General features: G+C 44.7%; 1 protein-coding gene across 5 annotated transcripts in view; it reads right to left on the reverse strand.

Moving 5' to 3' along the window:
* SEC24B (SEC24 homolog B, COPII component) overlaps positions 1-22329 on the reverse strand; it is a 678312-nt gene that overhangs the window by 289428 nt on the left and 366555 nt on the right. For all 5 annotated transcript variants that reach the window (XM_085641377.1, XM_085641376.1, XM_085641375.1 and 2 more), the window contains one exon: positions 17926-18036. In XM_085641377.1, coding sequence (XP_085497503.1) covers positions 17926-18036 — 111 coding nt within the window. The remainder of the gene's footprint in view (positions 1-17925; positions 18037-22329) is intronic.

A 22329-nucleotide genomic window follows, 5' to 3' on the forward strand; every position in this document is an offset into this window, starting at 1 on the left:
AGAAATTGTTCCTTTAAAAACAAGCCTTAGAGTTGTTTGCCTGATTCTCAAGAGTGTTCAGTCTGGTCCAGAGATCAGTAACTTGTTTTCTGCAGCTCTTTCACCATTGGTCGTGTTCGCATTTGGGCGTATTCTATCTCTGCAATTTATGCTGATCCATTCTGAGCAAATCAAACTGATGGATGGCAATCATGTCTAGGGCCTCACGTGTTGCAGTAACGGATCCTTTGAAGCTGTTCCTTCCAAGTTTTTCTCAAATCATTCAGCCTCGGTGCCTGGTGCCTTACCCGGATCCAGGGAATGTCACCTGCTCTTGCTCCTGCCCATGGTTTTGCTCTGCACCCTCTTATTCTTTAGTTCGCGTTTCTATGCCTCTTAGGTGATTAGTTTGTCTCATAGCTGTAGTCAATATTTCACAGCCAGTCAACAAGTCTATGCACAAAAAGCAACCACGGCAGCCACCACCCAATGCAAAGGGACAGAAGTACATAGTTCATCTCGCACAAGTAGTTTTTGTCATCAATTTGGTGATTAAAGAGAGGCAAGGGAGGACTGGAGCTTCATTCTGGTGGTAGGTGTTTCAGCCATGAGTGCTGTAGTCCAGTTTAATGCAGAAGAAGGCAGTCTCAGTTCCTGAGCCCTACCATGTAAATGTCGGCGCCCCATGCACAATACCTGTGAGACGAAAGCCCGACCAATAAGCAACCAGCACCCTCTAGAACCTTCCCAAGAGAGGCAGAATCCCTCAGATTTCCAGCACAAGTGTAGTTAGTAGTACTGTAATGCCAAAGGAGCCTCTCCGGGGAGGAGGGTGGGTTGCATGTGAATCTATGAAAGATATCAATACTTGATAACTGCAGTTACAGGTAAGTAACTTATTTCTTATCCAGAATAGGGGGGTATCTTTCATAGGTTCACATGCCTGAATCAGAATAATAAGCAGATATATATATATCCTACTGGCGGTCGCCAGTAGGTAGTTATAGTTAGGACCTATTATCCATAGGAAATCCGCAACATTCTATTTGGAATAACTTTGGCGCCGGTTGACGAATCTTTGCGAAATTGTCAAAACTGGTGGGGCGCACCCGGTCCGCTCCTATCCTGAACGTCTCGGGGGGATTCGTCAAGCGGGGGCCGAGAAAAAAGGGGGGTCCCAAAACATGTTTCCCCCATGCAATTTTCCATAGGAACCTTTAAACGCCCGAACTGCTGAACGGTATTACACCAAATTTGGCAAAGAGGTAGCCCTTGGTTCACACTTGTGCCTTTTGGTTAAATAGTGTAAATCCGTTCAGTAGTTCCTGAGAAAATCAAAAGTAAAATCACATATATATCTGGGGGGAGCCTAACCACACATCTCATCGTGAGATCTGATTGGCTGTCAGCACTTCATCCAAGAAGTGTTGCCAGCCATCTTGGGACCAATATACACGATAGCACCTCATTAAAAAGCATTGCAATTAATAGAAGGTTTTACGACTTTAGTTACATTATATAAATCGTTTGTTGATGGTACCATACTCATTTTAGGAATTGTGGTGTGTTCTAAGGTGATTTTACCATGTGAAAAAGCCTTCTGCTGGGATATCATGAATCATGTTTGAGAGAAAACTATTTTCTCATACTTTTCCCACAGAGGTTTGGAAGGTGATCTATAAGCTAAACTGAGAGCATATTTTCTGTAAATTCACATTATCTTTCTCAGTCATGTGAGAATGAAGTCGGACATTCTCAGTAAAACATGTACATCCAACAAGGGTAGAGACTGTCAGTTGATTCCTTTGTGTTCTACTGCAGCTTCCCAGAGTGTTCTAAAGAACAACTAGAGCGCTAACAGTCCTACTTATGACAAACGTATTGCACACCTGAAGCCATCTTGATTGGAATAAAGTGGTAACTCTTAAAACATCTCATTTAAAAAGGAACAAAATGAGGGGGTTCATTTTGCCATAGAAAGTAGGATTAATGCTGCAGAAAGAAAAATTAGGGCACATTTTGACTTCTCAAATCCTCTTCTATTTCATTAAAAAATTCTGACATGCAGACTGAAACATGCACTTTGAATACCAGCAGCAGACTTCCCTGGTGAGCAGTAGCTTTACTACAGTGATCTAATGAGCAGCTAGAGTGCTAACATTCTGAATTTATGGCAAATGTGTGACACATCTGAATGCCTTCTTGATGGAACCAAAGTAAAAAACTGAAAGTATTTCCTACTGAGGAGACTGTAGTAAATGAGGAAATTAGGAAACTTCATAACCCAAGATGGCCACCAGAGACAAAAGAGCCCAAATGTAGCACAAATATCACCCAGATGTAGCCCAATGACATAAGTGTGCAAAACGGTCCCCAACGTTGTATATAGGCCGCAATCCACTGCTGATGTCACATATTAAATCATTCATGACATGGTCAGTGACATCACTGATAACATCACTGATGACATCTCAAATGACATCACTGATGACATCACTGATGACACCACTGATGACATCATCTAGTAGATGTAATATGTGACATCATCAGCAGTGGATTGCGGGCGCGCAAGTTATAGTTAGTAGAACTAACTAGAACGGAGGAATTTTAATGGTTTTGTACGAGTGAAATGTCCAGCTAACTATAACACCCCTGAAACCTATGGTTTTTTCAGTGAATTTCTAAGGTTTTTTAAATGCTAATTCCTAACTATAACATGTCTGAAACATATGTTTTTTTCAGTGAAAATATTGGCACCATACGCAAATGTTGCTGCAAATGATTACCATCTGTCTAGAAAGCAATTTTTTTCTATTCAATGGAGAATTGTATCAGCAAATTTGCGGAACGGCGATGGGCACCTGCTTCGCCCCCAGCTATGCTAATTTGCATATGGGCTGGTGGGAGGAACAGGTGGTCCAGACGCGCTGGCATACCGAATGGCATAACAATGTTATGCACTGGAGTCGTTACATCGACAACCTTTTCATTATTTGGAAAGGCACTATGACAAGTGCGCAAGATTTTGTTAGAGAGTTACAATGCAATAACCTGAACCTAAAACTCACTAGTACGATCAGTGATTCTGAAATTAATTTTTTGGATTTAACACTATATGTGAAAGAGGGTAAACTGCATACTAAATTGTTCCGCAAGCCTACGGATGGTAATACTCTTTTGCATGCATCTAGTTTCCATCCAGCTAAACTAGTTAACAGCATTCCCTATGGGGAATGCCTTAGAGCCAGGCGTAACTGTAGTAGTCAACATGATTTCAATATAGAACTTGCATGTTGGAAATCTCGCTTTCAAGCTAGAGGCTATTCGGACAATTGTCTTAACCAAGCTGTCACCAAAATTGAAAAAATTAAGAGAGAACAAATTCTTTTCAATAAAGACAATAAGTCAACAAAAAACTCAGCAAGAGACACTAATCAGTGTAGGTTTATCACGACTTACAACAAACAACAGGACAAATTGAGAACAATTTTTAACAAGCATTGGCACATTATCAGAAGTGATCCAGTGTTGGGTAAAATTGTTCAAAGAAGACCTCAATTTACATTCAGAAAGGCCAGATCTCTGCACCAAGCACTAGTCAGCAATGTGCTACCCAGTAAACAAACTAAATTAGTAGGTTCTTGGCTCAAAAGAAAGGATGGTTTTATCAAATGCCATAAATGTAAGGCCTGTACGTATGGAAAAAATACAACTTGTTTCCCAGCAGGTTTTTCCCATAAACCCATCCAATACATCAAGGGGCAGTACACATGCAAGACTGACTATGCGGTCTACATATTACAGTGCCCTTGTGGCCTCAAATATGTGGGCTCTACGATTTTACCTGTGCACAAGAGGGTGTTGCAGCATCTACGGGCCATTAAAAATGGGGACAAAAGTTATCCCGTGGCCCGACACTTTGACAGATGCCACAACAAAGACCCTGAAGGTCTTCTTTATTTTGTAATTGATGCAGTTCCAGCTGGTAGCCGAGGTGGAAACCGGGAAAAGAAGCTCCGCAAACTTGAGTCTTGCTACATTATCAGACTCAATACTAAAACTCCACATGGTCTTAATATGGAAGAAGACTTACACACACATCTGTAGAATCCTCTCGTCCTTTTTTATCGGGTTTTATCTGTATTTTGTTTATTGTATGATCACGTTACTGTTTTGGACTTAAAACAGCTATTATTAACTATAATTGACTTTCTGTATGTGGCATCAGCCCACTTGGGCAGTAACTTTATAGATACCATGCATTTATTGTCATTTTCAATTTGATGCTAAATCATGTTTTGACACAATGACTGAAATTATATTCAGTGCGACTGATCACTTGATCCAAACTCCTTTGCAATGTATTAACTTTGCGGGCTAAAACAATATTCGTTTTTAATGTTTTCACAACTTGACCACTTGGGTAATAATTGTGTCACAATTGATGAATGTTATCAAATACTCTAAAATAATGAGTACATATTATGCGTGTTCGACCATAATGAATTGGTCTTACATTTTATGGCACATGCCAGGATTGTGTATCTATTGCAGTTGAAGTGAACTACGAGTCTTCTGTTTATTTCTATGCTTGTAGTCCATCACGTGCGTTGATCGTCACTCACTGTTTTAAATTGCCTTTGAAAACTTTACCAAACTGCTAGTGAACAAGCCTGCAGGACAGGCGAAACGCGTCTAGCTTTTTCGGCTGGCAATAAATAATTTTCAGCACAGACACGGCGTCGATTGCTTTTCTTGAACTTGGAGAAGTTTTGGATAATATTTGTGACCGCGTTTGGGAGGTCTCTTCATCGACGCGCCCTTCGTTCTGGAGGCAACGGGTGTTCCCATTCACCTGTGGACTATATATATATATATATATATATATATATATATATATATATATATATATATATATATATACACACATATACACACACATCATTCTAGTAAGCACTTAAGTGGACGGTGGGTAGTGCTAAAATATCCTTCAATGTAATGCAAATACCCAAAGTAATGGTGTGCATTCTAAATATATATCACATAAATCAATGATATGACTTAAGGAAAACCACAAACAGATATATACATAAATACTTAATTTGTAACATTTTCCTTTTTTTTCATTTTTTTAAAAGTAATTTCTCTATTTAAAGAGGCTTACCTTACTGAAATAGGTTTCGTAGCACTGCCTGTCCCACAGCTGCGTCAGCCCGCTGTGATGACTCCAGGCAGTAATATAGCCTTATAGCCTGCCGTAGCGGGCTATACCGGCTATTAAAGGCACTCTCCAGTGTTAAACAAGGGAGCGGGACTTTAATAGCCGGTATAGCCCAGCTACGAAGGGCTATAAGGCTATTAAAACATTCTGCCACTAGAGGCCAGAATGTTCTAGCAAATAAAACAAAGACCTCTCGAAGCCCGAGGGGATTTAAATCCCCTCGAGCTCCGAGAGGCCTTTGTGAAAACATTGGAATGTTGCTCTGCGGGCCTTTACCAGCCCGTAGAAGCATGGAGCACTCCATTGTCTTCAATGGAGTACTCCACATTCAAATGTTCTAATGCTGCGTCAACATGTGCGTTGTTTTCCACGTTGCAGCGCTGCAGATCTTTTCCAGTGGTACTCTGGCAAACATAGCAGTTTGTGTGCTTTTACAGTCCTTGATAATGGCTTGCCAGCCTTGTTGTGACAACATTTAATTGTGCTCGCTGTTCATCTGGCGATAGTAGCCTTAGAAACTACAACGCCCTGGGGGTCTGGTCCATAGGCTATGAATAGCTGATCTGACTTGCGTATGGCCTAAGTCCTTTGTAAGTAGAATTTAAGACATCTTTTGATTTCTAAAGTGTGAAGCGTTCTTTCTGCAGGAGTAGAAGGATTAGGGAAGAAAGTTTTAGGATGACCGGTTCATTCAAATGGAACTGAGAGGGAACCTTAGGGATGAATTTAGGATTTGTTCTAAGAATGACCATTTCATCAGTGAAACGCAGGAAAGGATGTGCTATGGTTAAAGCTTGTATTTCACTAACCCTTCTTGTTGATGTGAGTGTGCCATTCCAGATTTTGCTAAGGATAGGAAATAAGGTAAAACGTCTTCTGAAGCAGAGAGCAAAGGATGTACTTCTTTACGCCTGCACCATAGACAAAAACCCTTCCATTTCAGTCCGTATGTCTTATTGGTGATGTCAGCACGGAATATAGCAATTATGTATTTGCATTCCTGTGAAGGGGTCAGATCCTTGAATTCGAAGAATTCAGGAGCCATATATGTAACTGCAGAGTAGCTGGTTCCGGATGACATATTTGGCCTTGGCTCCTGGTCAACAGTGTTGGTGTTGGCTACAGGCGGATGGGCTGAGCTTCCGACAACAAGAGAAGTTCTGTGTACCAATGCTGTCTGGGCCACCTGGGGGCTATTACGAGAAGGCAACAGTGTTCCCATTTCATTTTCGTGAGGACCCTGTGTATCAGAGGAATGGAGAGAAAAGTGTATGCATAGATCCCTGACCAGCGCATTGAAAGAGTATTCCCCCAAGAGTTTGGGAGAGGGAATCTGCTTGCAAAGAATCGGCATTTGGAGTTGACTAGGGTCGCAAACAGGTCCAAAGCTGGCTTTCCCCAGACTGCAAATATTCTGTCCAGTTTGTTCTGTTATAGTTCCTACTCGTGGTAACTGTCTTTGGTTCTGCTAAAAGTATCCGCCAAGGCATTCTAGAGGCCTGGAACATGCTCCGCTGTTAGGGATATTTTGTGGAGAGCCAACCAATTCCATAACTTCTGGGCATCCAGTGAAAGACATAGGTCCTGCATCTGTTGTTACTATGTAGTCTGGAGCCTGGTCTAGAGAAACCAGCCGTTGTTGGTTGTCGGTAGGATTGTTGTTGGTATCATTGGCTATATTGTGGTTGGTAGGACTGGTAAGTCTGGGCAAGTTGGTAGTTTCCTCTGTATCCAGAAAAACCACGGCCTCGAGCTCCCCGAAAGGGCACTTTGCAGAACTGGAAGGTACGTAGTGCTTTGGCAGTATCCGTATCTTTCTTAATTGCGGTAAGAGCCTCAGCTACGTGATTGCCGAATTTTGCTTTCGCCATTGTATGCCATGTCAAGAATTTTTGACTGTACACTGTACTTCTGGGCGGAAGGTTGTTGCTCTTAGCCACCCCTGGCGCCTTAGAACGGCCGCACCCGCTGGCTGACGGAAGCTTGTAGTGGCTATATCCATTGCGCAGTCTATGATTTCTGACGCTGTTCTTTCACCTTCTGTAAGGATCTTATTAAACGCCTTATTTTCTTCTGGGATAAGGTCTCTCATTGTGCCCATATCAGACCACATTTGCCGATCACAGCGGCCCAAGATGGCTAAAGCATTAGAAGCTCTGACAGAAATTGCCGCCATTGAGGAAAATCTTTTTCCAATGGAGTCAAGACAGCGACTCTCTTTATCCGGTGGAGATGTGATGGGAGTAGATGTTTTTTTAATCTCCTTTGGACTGCCTGCGAGATCACAGAGTCAGGCTAGGGATGACCCGTGAGGCATGCAGGTGCCCTGTATTTTTTTTATCAAGTCTCTAACGCACCAGAACACAGAAGCTGGCATCTTTATTACCATGATACCCTCTTGTCAAATGTAATCAATGAAAGGTATTGACCGGACTGTCTTTCTTGATTGTTCTCTAAAATCGTACAGAAAGCAGTCAGATTGTTTTACAATTGTGGGCAAATGGAATCTGGTAGTAGCTCTGTCCATTGTATTGTGGAAACCTCCAATATCCTCTGGAGGAGAGTCTGAAGGACGATGAGGTGGAGGGGACGGTGTTGGTACTATATAATCATCCCATTCATCCGTGGGCGGAGGAGGATCATGGATTTCTCCCTCCTCAACCTCTTCTTCAGAAGTGGTAAGATCCTCTCTGTGAGGTAGAGGAATTATGGGATGTGGGGTCATTCTGGGTGTGGCAGGAGGTGGTGGTGTCAGAGGGGCTACAGGTGGAGGTGGGGGCACTGTGCCGCTGTCCTCTTGAGGAGGAAACCTCCTTTTATAATCTGCCAACATATTTTGAAGGTCCAAAATTAGGGTCAGAGGCAGTTGAGCAGGTTGTTCAAAGTATCTGAATTGATGATACGGAGTATGAGGGACTGGATACTGTTGGTAGTATTGCTCCTCATCGTCATAGTCTTGGTCTTCTTCCTGAGACTTCATGTTGAGTTCAGAAAGGCTATGCGCAGTTCCAAACGGGCCCTCATCCTCATCAGTGTCTTCCACATCTAACAGAATACAAGGAGCCGCCCTCGACTGGATCCAATCCTTCCTCTCTGGCAGAACCCATAGGATTCAACTCCCGCCCTTCCTCTCCGAACCCAAGGAAATCAACTGCGGAGTACCCCCAGGGATCATCACCCAGCCCCACGCTCTTCAACATCTACATGGCCCCCCTCGCTGTCATCGTTAGACAGCATGGGCTCAGCATCGTATCATACGCCGGTGACACCCAGCTCATCCTCTCACTCACGAAGAACCCCAAAAACACCAGGCTCTGCTTCCAGGAAGGAATGAAGAATGTGGCAGCCTGGATGAAAGACAGCTGATTGAAGATTAACTCGGAGAAGACCGAGGTCCTCATCCTCGGACCCTGCACCTCCACCTGGGACAACACCTGGTGGCCTCCCACCCTCGGGAACCCACCCACCCCTACAGACCACGCTCGGAACCTCGGCATCATCCTTGACTCCTCCCTCTCCATGAACCGCCAGATCAACGCAGCCGCATCCACCAGTTTCAACTGCCTGCACATCCTCCGTAAGACCTTCACATGGATCCCCCCCGACTGCAGAAGGACTGTCACCCACGCACTCATAAGCAGCAGACTGGACTACGGCAACGCCCTCTACGCCTGAATCAACAAGACCCTTCTACACAAACTCCAAACCATCCAGAACGCCGCAGCCAGACTCGTTCTCGGGACAACGCGTCACAAGCACATGACCCAACACCTACGTGACCTCCACTGGCTCCCCGTCGAGAAGAGGGTCACCTTCAAACTCCTCACCCACGCCTACAAATCCCTCAACAACATCAGACCCAAATAACTCAACTAAAGAGTATCCTTCCACGTACCCAATAGGAACCTCCGCTCCGCCGACCTCGCCCTGGTAGAAGTCCCCCGCATCCGCAGAAACAGAACAGGTAGGAGAGCTTTCTCCTACATCGCAGCCAAGATCTGGAACTAGCTCCCTGTGAACAACAGACACTCACCGACTCTGCACACGTTCAGGAAGGACTTCAAGACATGGCTCTTCGACTGATCCGGAGCTGCTCCCCGCCCCCCGTGCCATGAGACCCTCACGGGTGAGTAGCATGCTATACAAACCCCTGATTGATTGATTGCCAGATGACTTGGAGGTAGTGGAGAAATTGTTGGTGTTCTAAATTCCATTTGTGTAGCTTGTAGGAATGGAGTTGATGGACCTGCAGACGAAATCGGAATTCTCGTCGATGATGTCGTCGTCGAGGTTGTCGACGGTAAAATTATCGTTGACGGTGGTATTGCCATTGAGGTTGCAGCTGTCGTCGACGATGGAGTCGTCGTTAGGGTCTTTGCCGACTGTGAGGTCTTCGTCAACGGTCTTGTCGACGATGAGATCTTCGTCAATGGTGGTGCTTTTGTAGACTGAGTTATCGTCGACGATAGAGGTAACGTCGATGGTATGGAACCCTTAATACTCGTAGTCGATGTAGTTAGCGCTGTAGACGGTCTCAGCGAAAATAGAGTCCTTGTCGTCGTCATTGATGAAGTAATAGGCGTCGACGGTAAGCTTGAAGCCGATAAAGATTTGTGGCTGATTTTTCGTCAGGAATGGCTTGAAGATTCCGGTTTTTCTTTGGATGTTCCCAAAGAATGAGGGGAACCTATTTCTGAGGAGACCTTAGGCTGTTTCTCCTGTTTTAGAAATTCTCTGGTCAGATGAGAGACTTTAAAATGTTTCTCTCTTCAGGCTGACCCTCAGGCGACCTGGGCCTCTTATGAGTCTTGGAGGACATTTCGCTCTCAACATCTGATGAAGCACTCTGCTTCCTGTTCAGCCACAATAAAAGTCTTCGCTCTCTATCTTTAAGAGTCTTAGTTGAAAAAGTGCGGCATATTTTACACTGCTTTGCCTCATGATGAGGATGGAGGCAATAGATGCAATCTTTGTGGGCATCATTAATATCCACTCTTTTCTTTCTATAAAACTATAGAACAAGACTTATCTGAAAAAGATGAAGAACTGAGCAGAGCTCAGGGGGACACCCTTACACATGGCGTGTGGTAACAATCTGAGGGATTCAGCGTCTCTTGGAAAGGTTCTAAAGGGGGCTGGTTGCTGACTGGTCGAGTTTGGTCCTTTTAATAAAAGGAGGTTGATAGGCTATTGAATACACGCTTACCTCTACGATAGCCTATGGAATTTACTATTCATTGCTTTAGTATATGTACCGTGGGACTCCCACTTTGACGACGGGGAATGATTCAGGCATGTGAATCTATGAAAGATACCCCAATACTGGATAACCACATTTCTTCACTGACCTCCAGGAAACATATAACTACACAAGCATCTGTTATTTTAGACTTGCCAGATCACAGCCCATTAAAACCAAAACTATTGATGGGGGCGCTTTGGCTAGGAAGAAAGCATGTAACTACTATAAATAGTTGCCGATAAATTAACTTGGCACCATAAAAAAATTAAAATCATGGCAGGAGGTGGTGTGGTCTCTAATGTCTATGTTAATGAGATCGCATGATTTTACAGGGCTAAGTTATGTTTTTGTATGTTTCTTTATTGCCAATAATAATATTGGGAGGGAGACTAGGGGAAATTACCAACGATGAATGTCAAAAAGCCAAAATGGCACATAGAGTGACAATGTAATCACTCCAGGGTTTTGGGAGGATGGATGTAGTACCAGGGGAATGAACAGGAATTAGGCCGCAATGAGGAACAGGTGGTTTAAATACATGGGACACCGTACAATGAGGATGACCTAAATAACACTTGGAAATTTTGGGAAGGTGGTTAATGCATGTACATGATCGTGGTACTCACCTGTGTTACCTGTGAAATATAAAAATGTAATTGTGCAATTGCTGAGATGATGCCATGATGTGTTTGGATGTATAATACTTGAGAAAATTATTTTGTTAAAAAAAAATTAAAGAAACAAAAGTGCGCTCTGCCAAAAGGAGTATTTGCTTTTAGTTTGCCTTACCTTTGTCTCTTGCTACACAACTAATTTTATCTGACGTCAACAGTTCAAATGTGGTGTCATAGTTGGCTCCGTCTGCGTCACCGCCAAAGGAAATTTTGCCTAAAAGGGGCATTGGTGTTTGGTAGACTTCAAAGATTTTTTGGGCCGCAGAGCCTGTGGAGTCAAGGCAACTCAAATGGTGGGTGGCACACAGGGTACAGGAGCTGGCCTGAACAGATCAAGCACTGCTGCCAGAATGGCTCAACCTGTACGGGGATCTGATGATGGACCTAGATGCTTCATTCTCATCTTTTTTAGTATTGAGATCTCATCAGACGATGAGGAAAGAGTACGGTGTTAGGAAGCAGCTCTGAAACTCAGTAAGATCATGGGAATGGGATGGTTTCCTTCAGCAAAAGACAAATTCTCCTTTATATGGCATTTTTGTGTTTTTCAATGGACGACCTCTTGGGAGTTCAGCCCCTGAAAAAACAATGTTGCCTCATGCTGCCTGAATGCATTTTGATAAATTGTGGCAAACAAATTTAAGACCGCTACATGCTGTTCTGATCCCAGGCAAGAGACAACGATCTCATATGGGTATGAGAGGAACATCTAGCAGTATCTGCGACAAGGCGCCAACCCAGAAACTTTCAGGAGATATTTTACCTCACTCCTGTATAATTTCTGAGGAATTTCACTGGTGAGACACTGACAGAGTTTTGGATCAACACTGATGAGGTAGCGAAAAACAACAACAGACACCAGCATGTTGGTTGGAACGAACATCCTCTAATGTTGATCTGTGTTGAGGCAGAGTTTAGGCTAAAGCCCTATGGCGGTGGTGAAGAGCAATTGCTGAGGAGGAAAATTCATGAGGTGAGAAATATGCGAGAGATCTATCCATCAGAAAAGTGGTAGCATAAGTTGTAATAACTTCAAATATCAAGAATAGACTGGTGTAAATAAAAGGAAGGTTCAAACACCAAAACATGTCCCCTTGTGATAAAGTCCATGCATTCTGGTGTCAGTATAAAAAACAAGCATTTACAATGCAATGGTCTCGGCATTGTTAAAGTTAGAGCTATTGGCATTGCTCATGACATTATTTTTGTTTATGTTTTTGTTTTTAAAACATTTAAAGAAACTGCATTGTTATTTACAATGTCAATAGCTTAATCACTCTCAAATTTATTTATTTATTTATTTTAGTGTTTTATAGAGCGCGAACATGACCCATGAGGGTATCAGAGCGCTTTACATGGTTAACAGGAAAGAAAAAACATCATAGAGAAACAGTGCAAACAGTAAAGTATCAAAAGCAAAGAAATATAGCATAAAGGGGGGGGATGAGGTAGCATGGGGGCAAAGGGAGCACACATGAGAACTAAAATTCAAGCTAGGGTTGGCAGAGACCGTGGCCCCCTTGGGTCTCGATGGAGTCCGGTTATAGGGTTGCGGAAGGCGCAATAGTCATGGAATCAGGCAGCAAGTCATATCTGCTTAGAGGAGGACTTAGTACAGGAATTTACCCATGAGGAAGGTTTTGGCTTCCTTCTTGAAGCGAGCAAGAGTGGGGATTCTTCTGATAGCGGGCGGGAAGGAGTTCCAAATTCTTGGTGCTGCCCCGGTGAATGCCCTATTGTAGGTTCTTTTTTTACGAAAGTGGGCGGGTCGGAGCAGGAGACTGTTAGTGGATCGAGATTTCCTGTTTCCTCCCGATAGCACCAGCTTCTGTGAAAGGTATGCAGGGGAGTTTGCGTATAAGGCCTTGTGTGTAATGCACGCCAGTTTCAGCTGTATTCTGGCCTCTAGAGGGAGCCAGTTTAGGGCTTTCAGATGTGGAGAGATGTGGTCGAATTTCCTGGTGCCGGTGAGTAGTCTGGCAGCCGCGTTGAGACAGGCTTTTAGCGGTGCCAAGGAGCGCTTGGGTAGGCCTGTGAGGGTGGAGCATCCAAATTCCAGTCTGGATATGACTAGAGCTTGGACTGCCATTTTCAAATCTGGAGCATCGATGAAGGGTTTTAATTTCCAGAGGTAGCTCAGGTGGAATCTGGCTGCCTTGGCCATTGAATTAATGTGGTCACGCATGTTCAGGTTGCAGTCAAGAAATATGCCCAGTGATTTGGCGGAGTCCACGATGGTCGGGGGACAATTTAGGGCTGTGATGGCCTTGAACCACACCTGTAGCTCCGGGTTGGCTTTGGATGGGGAGATCAGGAGAAATTCAGTTTTCTTGGCGTTGAGTTTTAGTTGGTTAGTAGCAAGCCACTGAACGGTTAGTTTCAGGGTTTCGTTCAGGGCGAGGACCTCCTTGAGTGAGGAGATATTGATGTAAATTTGGGTGTCATCCGCGTACATGTGGTAGGAGATATTGGCGGAGCGTAGAATTTCAGTGAGAGGCTCCAAGTAAAGATTAAAGAGGGTAGGAGACAGGGTTGAGCCTTGAGGGACTCCAACCGTGACCGGGGTGGGAGCGGATAGTTTGCCGTCAATGAGGAATCTTTGAGATCGGTTATGGAGGAAGGACCTGAACCATTCAAGGACAACGCCATCCAGACCCATCCTGTGTTTAAGGCGTTCAAGTAGTTTTTCATGATTGACCGTGTCGAAGGCGGAAGATAGATCTAAAAGGATTAGGAGGCATGTTTTGCCTTGGTCCAGGGCTTGGAGGGCGTCGTCCACAATGTGGAGCATGGTTGTTTCAGTGCTGTGCCTTGGTCTGAATCCCGATTGGAAGTCGTCCAGCAGGTGGAAGTTGTCGATGTGTTGACTAAGCTGGTATTGTACGCATTTCTCTAACACTTTGGCTAGTAGGGGTATATTAGAGATGGGTCTGAAATTGTCTGGTGCGGCGGGGTCAAGCGTTGGTTTTTTTAGAATAGGAAGGACTTGGCCGGCTTTCAGGGGGTCCGGAATCGATCCCTGCTGGAGGGAGGCGTTGATCATCGCGGTCCAGCAAGGAACAATGGCACGGGAGGCCGCAGCGAGGCAGTTGGATGGTAGCGGGTCATTGAAGTGGTTGTTTGGTTTTAATGTAGAGAGGATTTTAGCAATGGAGTCTTCGTCGTAGATTTTGAAGTCAGTCCAGCAAGCTTCGTTTTTGGGTAAGGTCGAGGATGAGGGTGCATGGGGAGGCAGTTGGTCATGAGGGGGTTGAGCGCAAGAGGCGGTACTAAGTTCGATTCCTAGGGAGGCAGTTTTTTCGGCGAAGAAGGAGGAGAATTCATCCGACGATATAAGAGATTTCGGTGATTCTTTAGGGGTTTTGGCCAGCTTGTTTGATTGAAGTTTAACCAGTTCAAAGAGCTTGCGGGGCCTATTCGTGGCATTCCCCAGTTCGGATCTGAAGTAATCTTTTTTTGAGTTGAGGATGTGTCTGTTGTAGGAGTTTCTTGCCTGCCGGAGAAGTTTGAGGTGCTCGGTAGATGGGTGCTGCCTCCATATTCTTTCGGCTTGACGTAGGGATCTTCTCTCTGAGTTGAGGGAGGCGGAGAACCAGGGTCTGTGAGACCTATTGCATCTGCACCCACACACAGAGCCACACACACAAAGCCACCCACACACATAGAGCCACCCACACACATAGAGCCACTCACATAGAGCAACCCACACACAAATAGCGCCACCTACACACATACACACACCAAACCTTGCCTGTTCCTCACTCATTATACATCATGTTCTCGTTTAGCCCACTCACATGTTTAAGTCCACTTTCTGTTGTTGTCACCACCATTGTGCTCATACCTGTAAATTGGTTCTTCTCTGTGTAATACAAGGTAGCTGCCCTCCTTCTCTCCTCTGTTAACATTCACTTTGTTTCTCCAGATCCTATCTCTCTCCCTCCTTTCTCTCTCTCTCTCTCTCCCTCTCTCTCTCTCTCTCTCTCTCTTTCCCCTCTCTCTCTCTCTTTCCCCTCTCTCTCTCTCTTTCCCCCCTCTCTCTCTCTCTCTTCCTCTCTCTTCCTCTCTCTCTCTGTTCTTCTTTCTCTTATCCTCTTTCTCTCTCCAGCTTGTTCTTTTTCTCTCTTACTCTCTCCGATATATATAATTGCTAGCACTTCATTGTTTTACATATATTCAATCGCAGAGAAAAGAATGGTGTAAAACATCACAATGTAATGACATAAATAACTGAAAAACAGAACTCTTCTCTAAGGATGTATCACAAACGCTGTTTATGTGGAGTAAATAAAGGCCTTCCTTGTATGCTATAAAATAAATAATTTCTACATTGGCGGCGCTACATAAAACAAAACAAAACACTTCTATTAAACAAACACAATGGGGGGGGGCAACATTAATAAGTTTGAAAACCACTGCTGTAGAGCCATGTGTAATTCTGTGTTTGAACTGTCCAGTGATGCTCATAATACACGTTTTTCAATTCATGCACAGTGGAGCCAGCGCTTCTGGACCTCCTGTAATGCCTTAATGACCTTTGACACTATATACAAGTAGCGCCCAAGTGGTTAAAATTGGTTACGAATCGAGCACAGCTTCAGATATGAAGGTTCAGCCATGGAGATCACCACGCCCTCATTGGGCTCATGGGAGCTAGCGCTGCAATGAGGGTCTTCAGTGCGCTTCGAGGCGTTACCGGCTGGCACGTGCTGTTTCTCTTGTATGTTGGTGAGTAGTTTGGTTTCTTTACGTGTGATCCAGGGTCACGTTTGGTGGTGTTTGGGTCTGTACTCTGAGTTTACCTGGCACTGCTTGTCGTGTTGTGTGTTGATTGGTGATTTGGCACTCTTGGGTATTTACCTGCCTGTGTGTGTACTTGTGGTATCTGCGCGGATGTCTGATGGTGTCTGGGCCTGTGCTCCGTGTTTACCTGGCAGTGCTCGTGTTTGTTCAGCGGTTTTGGTGTGTGTTTTGGGACTGCACAGTGTGTTTACCACTGCGATCTGCCCTCGTGTTTACTTGGGGAGGCCACGGGGTATCGTTTTCAGATTGTGCTCGCTGGTGAGTGTAAACACTGCTTGGAAGAGGGTGGGAGGGCTGGGACCTGGGTGGAGAGGGCCACGGGGTATCGTGTTCTGATAGTGCCCACTGGTGTGTGTAAACAGGGCCTGGGAGATGGTGAGACGGGCTGGGCAGGGTCACGGAGTATCGTGTCCTGATAGTGCCCGCTGGTGTGTGTGTACACAAGACCCGGAGGAGGGTGAGAGTGAGACGGACTAGGGCCTGACTGGGGAGGGTTACGGAGTATCGTGTCCTCATAGTGCCCGCTGGTGTGTAAACATGGCCTGGGAGTGGGTGAGACGGGCTGGGGCCTGGGTGGAGTGGGCCACAGGGTATCGTGTCCTGATAGTGCCCGCTGGTGAGTGTAAACACGGCCTGGAAGAGGGTGAGACGGGCTGGAGATGGCCGCGGGGTATCGTGTCCTGATAGTGCCCGCTGGTGAGTGTAAACACGGCCTGGGAGAGGGTGAGACGGGCTGGGCAGGGTCACGGAGTATCGTGTCCTGATAGTGCCCGCTGGTGTGTGTGTGTACACAAGACCCGGAGGAGGGTGAAAGTGAGACAGACTAGGGCCTGACTGGGGATGGTTACGGAGTATCGTGTCCTGATAGTGCCCGCTGGTACATCGCTAAGCCGGTCTGATTCAGTAACCGGTTTAAGCTCTAATCTGCCACTTATTCGGTGCCATATGGCAGCTGTCGAGGGTTTATGGGCTCAGGCTTCGTGTGCCGCCGTCCCACTGCCTCCTGTGTGCCCTGGTATCACACGCATTATCTAGGAGACCCGGCCCCCGGCGCCGCTGCGGGCAGGGAGTGGTTATAGGCGCGTAGGCACTTCAGCAGCGCCTAGACGCGAGCAGTCATCGTGTTGATTGAAGGGAAAGCATTAAAGACGAAACCCAACCACCTTCCGTGTACACTAATGGACTACGGTACAGATTCGAATGCTGTGCTGGAACAAACTTACCATTACAAGACGCACATCCTTCAAAATTCCAGGGAGGAGGTGTGTACGATGATATCTAGCGCCAAGGTTGGACACAGGAGCACCGAGGGAGCCGAGAGCAGGGGGAGAGGACGAGCACCAGCCGGGCCGTGTGGACGGGGATGACGCCATGAACACCACCGCCTTTCTCCGAGGTCAAGCAGAAATGCCTCGGAGAAACGCAGCGGCGTTTTCGGATTGGGGGGCGTGTTTTTCTTTCTCTCCTCTTCCCATTGGCTGGAATGTTTACATTCCAGAGGAGAGAAAGAAAGTAAAAAACACGCCCCCGAATCCGAAAAAGACGGGGCTTAAACGGACAGATGCCCCTCTCCTCCAATGGCTGGCCTCCGTTTAGGAAGCCAGCCAATGGAGAAGAGGCGCGGTTTCAAGCCCCGTACTAAAAATCATTAAATCTCGCGAGCGAGACTGCGCAAGCGCAGCCTTCGCTAGCCGAGACTGCGCAAGCGCAGCCTTCGCTAGCCGAGACCTAACAATGGAGGAAAGGTGGCTATTTGTAGATCTGTCCAAGTGTGTTAAAAAAAAAACACAAGTGCGCTATTGAAAACGCACCCAAAATCCATTTGACATGAAGGGAAAGATGTAAAAATAAAAGACAAAACCAGCCCCAGGTGGTATAGTATAAAAGACATGTTAGTTAACACTGCTAATAATGACTGCATTTAACACATTTGTACTTTAACTTTTATATTGAAAATCATATGTTATGCCAATAAAGAAAAGCTCTCATTCATGTTCTGTACTCACCCATGTTTGCTAAAAGGCAGACAATTGCTTGAACATCACACCCTGCGTAGACATCTGACAGAGAGGTCACAACAGGCAAACAAAGCGTGTGCACACGAATTCTACGTTCACCTTGACAAGACCAAAAAAAAATGGAAAAAGTGTTTCAGTTTCAAATAACAGGATGTTGAAATTAAATTCAATGTTTTTAAACAAAATATACTTGTTTGCCTATGACCATGTTTTTCTGTGCTGTAACTTACCTGGCTTAAATCAGAACAAGTGCATTACATGGCAAAAAGACTAAGAATTGGTACACTGGTCCTTGCAAAAAACCTAAATTAACGCTAAAGACTTGAGATTAAATCCCAAATTAAGAAAAAAAAAAAAAGATTTATGCCTAAAGCTAAGCGTACTTTTGCTTTTTTCTCTTCATGAATATTCCCAAAAAGAAGTATGTCTGGAAAGCTGCGCTAAGTGCAGGAATGTCATGTGACATTCTGTAAAGGTTGCTATTTCCTCTGTGTGTAATTTTCTTTAGCAGGTAGACAAAGTATCCACTTGATTTCCTTGGCATTGGAATCTGCCCCTGTATTGGTGCGACATCTGGTTGGCATTTTCGACCAGCTGAAAGGGCTGGTGCTGCGAAACCCCCAACATTTACAGAATTGTCTCTAGTCCCAGATCAGGCTTAGAGGCAGAGAGACCAGGAAGTAGTTCTACTAACTCTGAATCGCTGTCAAGTGCAGCATCAACCTTGTCACCAAGCATGCAAGACCCATCAAATGGCATACTCATGAGGCTCGCCTGCACATTGCCAGAGAGCCTGGTGGAATGAAATCAAGTGTGCCTGCTCTGAGCAATGTATGATCCCATTGCCCTGGCTACGGAGACACCATGTCCAGGTTATCTGGCCGGAGGCATCATGGCTATCTCTCAACTTCTCAGCACAATTGGCCCAATGGAGGTGTGGGTGACTTGTAACTTCTGTGTTAGCTATCTCCCATAAGGCATAGTTGTATCAAGTGAGCACCCAGGCTTTCCACGGACCTCAAAGCCATGCTTCCAGCTGAAAAGGCCTTTTCACAAACCTCCTACAGTTATTTTGATCATCTGTCCACAGGGGCTGATGAAGCAGGATTTTGTCTGGTGCAGGGTGAAGTTTGCACTACCAGGCTTTATAGTGATGGGTGAGTTGAAGAGAAAGCTGGCCACCTGGGCTAAGTCTGTACCTACTTGCAATAAGGCGGCTAACAGCCAGAGCTGAGGTGAGCCTAACCCAAGCAGCTTTTAGGTGTTCCAGAAGGGCATCCTTATAGGGCAAGAGAATTCCAGATGCTGCTGCAGAAGGTTACAAAACCCAGCCAAAATGTTAGGCTAACCATCTACAGTGGGAAAAGGAATCTATAAGTCCTCTGCTGCCTTCGTTAGAACTTAGAACCAAATATGTCACTTCTGGAGAAGCAGCGCCTACAGCAAGTGCTTAGTTTGAAAAAAAAAAAGTGCCAGTGCCCTTGTTATGAGGCTACCACCGCTTGCACCACCCATTGCCACTGCCGTCGCTGTTAATCAGTACACACACAATTACTCGCCATCACACTGCTACAAGTGAAATTGTTTTATTGTTTATTTAATTAAAACCAAAACAATGTTTCAAAATACCGGATACATTGTACCATTAAAAGCCCACGGACATATAAACAAGTTAAAACTTATCGTTACATCTATTTCTTTAAACTTTCAATTTGAAAGTTCAAAAATTGCTATGAATGTGTGATACATCACCTTTTTTATACAATATGTTAAAATTAATTGATATTTCTCTTTTCAGTTCAGTTGTTTTTTAAAAAGACAGACGATAACCACTAGACGACTCTGTGACCAATTTCATTGTGTCAATACTTTCTTATAACGGATTAAAACTTGGTTGAGTGGCAAATAAGTTGCCTGTCGTTCGAGTCACGGCATTTTAATATGGCAGTTCTGCAGGAGCGGATGCCTCTTTCATTAAATTGTGTTTTCAACAGTTGATGGCATTTTAAACCTAAGGCGGGACAAATGCATATTAGATTAATGAAATCCTGTGTGGGAGACCCACAGAGTGCATGCTTTTGAGCCCTGGTACTTCCAACAAGGTAGGTCTTCATTGGAGGGCAACTTCCCCTCCGAGAAGGTTGCTTATCATTTCATGAGTATTCCCCTGGAGGAGAGCTAGGATTACAGAGAAGTACCTTTTCTAATCCGTCAAAGGACCCTCTGTAATAGCCATAAACACTGAACAGAATAGCAAGCCCATAACACATAAAAGTGAAGTAATGAACAAGGATTATGCGGTTTAGACAAAGGTTCCTCAAGGAAGCCTTGCTTACCTGGGCATTCACCCAACTGGGGATAGTTTTACCCTGTAAATGTAAGGCCAGACCGCCAAAGTGGCATTTTTTTAGGTGAACCACTGCAGCTGCTTTGTTCCTAGGGAATTGTGCTTTAGCTCTGCCACACAGAGTTTTGCTAGCCAGTTTATAACAAAGTAAAATGCCAGACACTATCTATTGGTAGTAAAAAGCCCATAATTGAATAGTAACTGTTTTATGTATTTAAAATGTAAACCTTCTCATATCATCAAAAGGTGACGAGATCTTTCCACTGGAGAAGATGATCTTTATACAAATGTTGGCAGTAAAGTGGTTTGACTGATCTGAAAATATGACATAAGTTTAAGGAGGAAGCTTCAATAAGTCCTCATAAGCAACGTGTTCTTAGAGATGCTGTAAGGATACTTTATGCATAGGTTCAAAAGGCAGATCCATTTGTTTAGACAGGACTATGCTAGGTTCTCAAGTTGGAGAAGTTTTTTTGACAGGTGGGAACACCTTCTGAATAACCTGTATGTTAGACCTGGCACATTGGCGTGGGTCTCCCTTCCATTTTTTGCTGTTGCCTCAGGTGTTTTTGCTGGTGTTAGTTGCTCAGGGCACTGTGCCACTGATGTCCAGTGCCACAGTACAAGTGCTCCCTATAGTAAATTAATGTATGAATTTGTGATTCCATGATTGGTTGGTTTGGTTTAGCTGTCAGACGCTAGTACAGTGCACCAGGAGTGCCCAGGGCTTGTAAATCCAAATGCTGCTGGTGGGCTTGCAGCACTGGTTGTGCCACCCACAGAAGCAGCCTGTAAAAGTGTGTCTATGGTCTGCCATTGCAGAGCCTGCGTGCAGTCTGGTACTGTCATGCTGACTGGGCAAGTGCACTCACTTGCCAGTCCCTAAACCTTCCCTTTTCTTCATATCAGACACCCCTAAGGTAGGCCCAAGGGCAGGGTGCATTGTAAGGACCAGGTAGGACATGCCCTGGTGTGTGTGGCATGTTCTAATAGTGAATTACAGCCATTTTCGTTTTTCACTATTGCAAGGCTACCTGTTCTCCATAGGCCAGAATGTGCAGTTTGGTTATTACATCTTATAATCCTAACTGACTCAGGCAACATGGTAGAAATTCGAATTTAGTATGCCTGAACTCAGAATGATAAAATACATCTTTTAGTGAAGTTGGTTTTAACATTCTGTGTTTGAAAATACCACTTTTAGAAAGTAGGTATTTTCTTGTCTAACCAAGCTACCAAGGGGGTGATCAGGGGTTATTTTAGGAGTGTACCCCTTTACCCTGACTAGAGGAGGAGGTCCCTATTTGTCACAAGTGCATACCTGTGCCAACTAGAGACCCCCAAGTCTAACACTGTAGAAAACATTTAACCACTGGGCCTCTGAAGAAATAGGCTTCTGAATTATATTTTTTTATAGGCAGGAATAGCTTTAGGCTGTACCTTAACTAAGAAGAGCAGCAGGCAGGGAAACACACATTTTTCCTGATATCAGATAGGGTTAAAGAGATTTTCAATACACTAGATGCAGAACCTCTTCCATTTAAAAGTGTAATAAGTATGCTGTATTATGGATGCTTAGCCTATTTCAGAATATCTATAGAATCTTGCAGCAGAATCAGAAGCCCGTATTGAATGTGTTCAGACTCCAAAAGTACAAGTTACTTACCTTCAATAATGCTTTTCCTGGTGAATAGTCTATCCACCATGTAAATTCCCCCCCCCCCCAGCTGCAAGACTGGATGCGCACAACTCAAAAGTAATGCGCCTGAACACCGGTAGGTTGTTTCATGCAACTCTGAATTGGCGACATTCCCCTCCAGAAGCAATAAATGGAGCCACATGCAAGTGCCACCAATACGTGCCGAAATCAGTTTCTTCCACAAACTCTTCTGCTCCCTCAAACGTGGAGTCCATGAGCAAAGTCAACAAACCAGTGTGCACATTCCTAGATGGAGATCTTTCTTAGGTAGAAGAATCCACACCGCAGAATAGGGAGCTCTGAAGGTGGTGAGTAATCTGCTATTAGATAGAGTATCCACCAGAAA

The sequence above is a fragment of the Triturus cristatus genome, chromosome 2_2, assembly GCF_964204655.1.
Source record: "Triturus cristatus chromosome 2_2, aTriCri1.1, whole genome shotgun sequence".
NCBI lineage: Eukaryota > Metazoa > Chordata > Amphibia > Caudata > Salamandridae > Triturus > Triturus cristatus.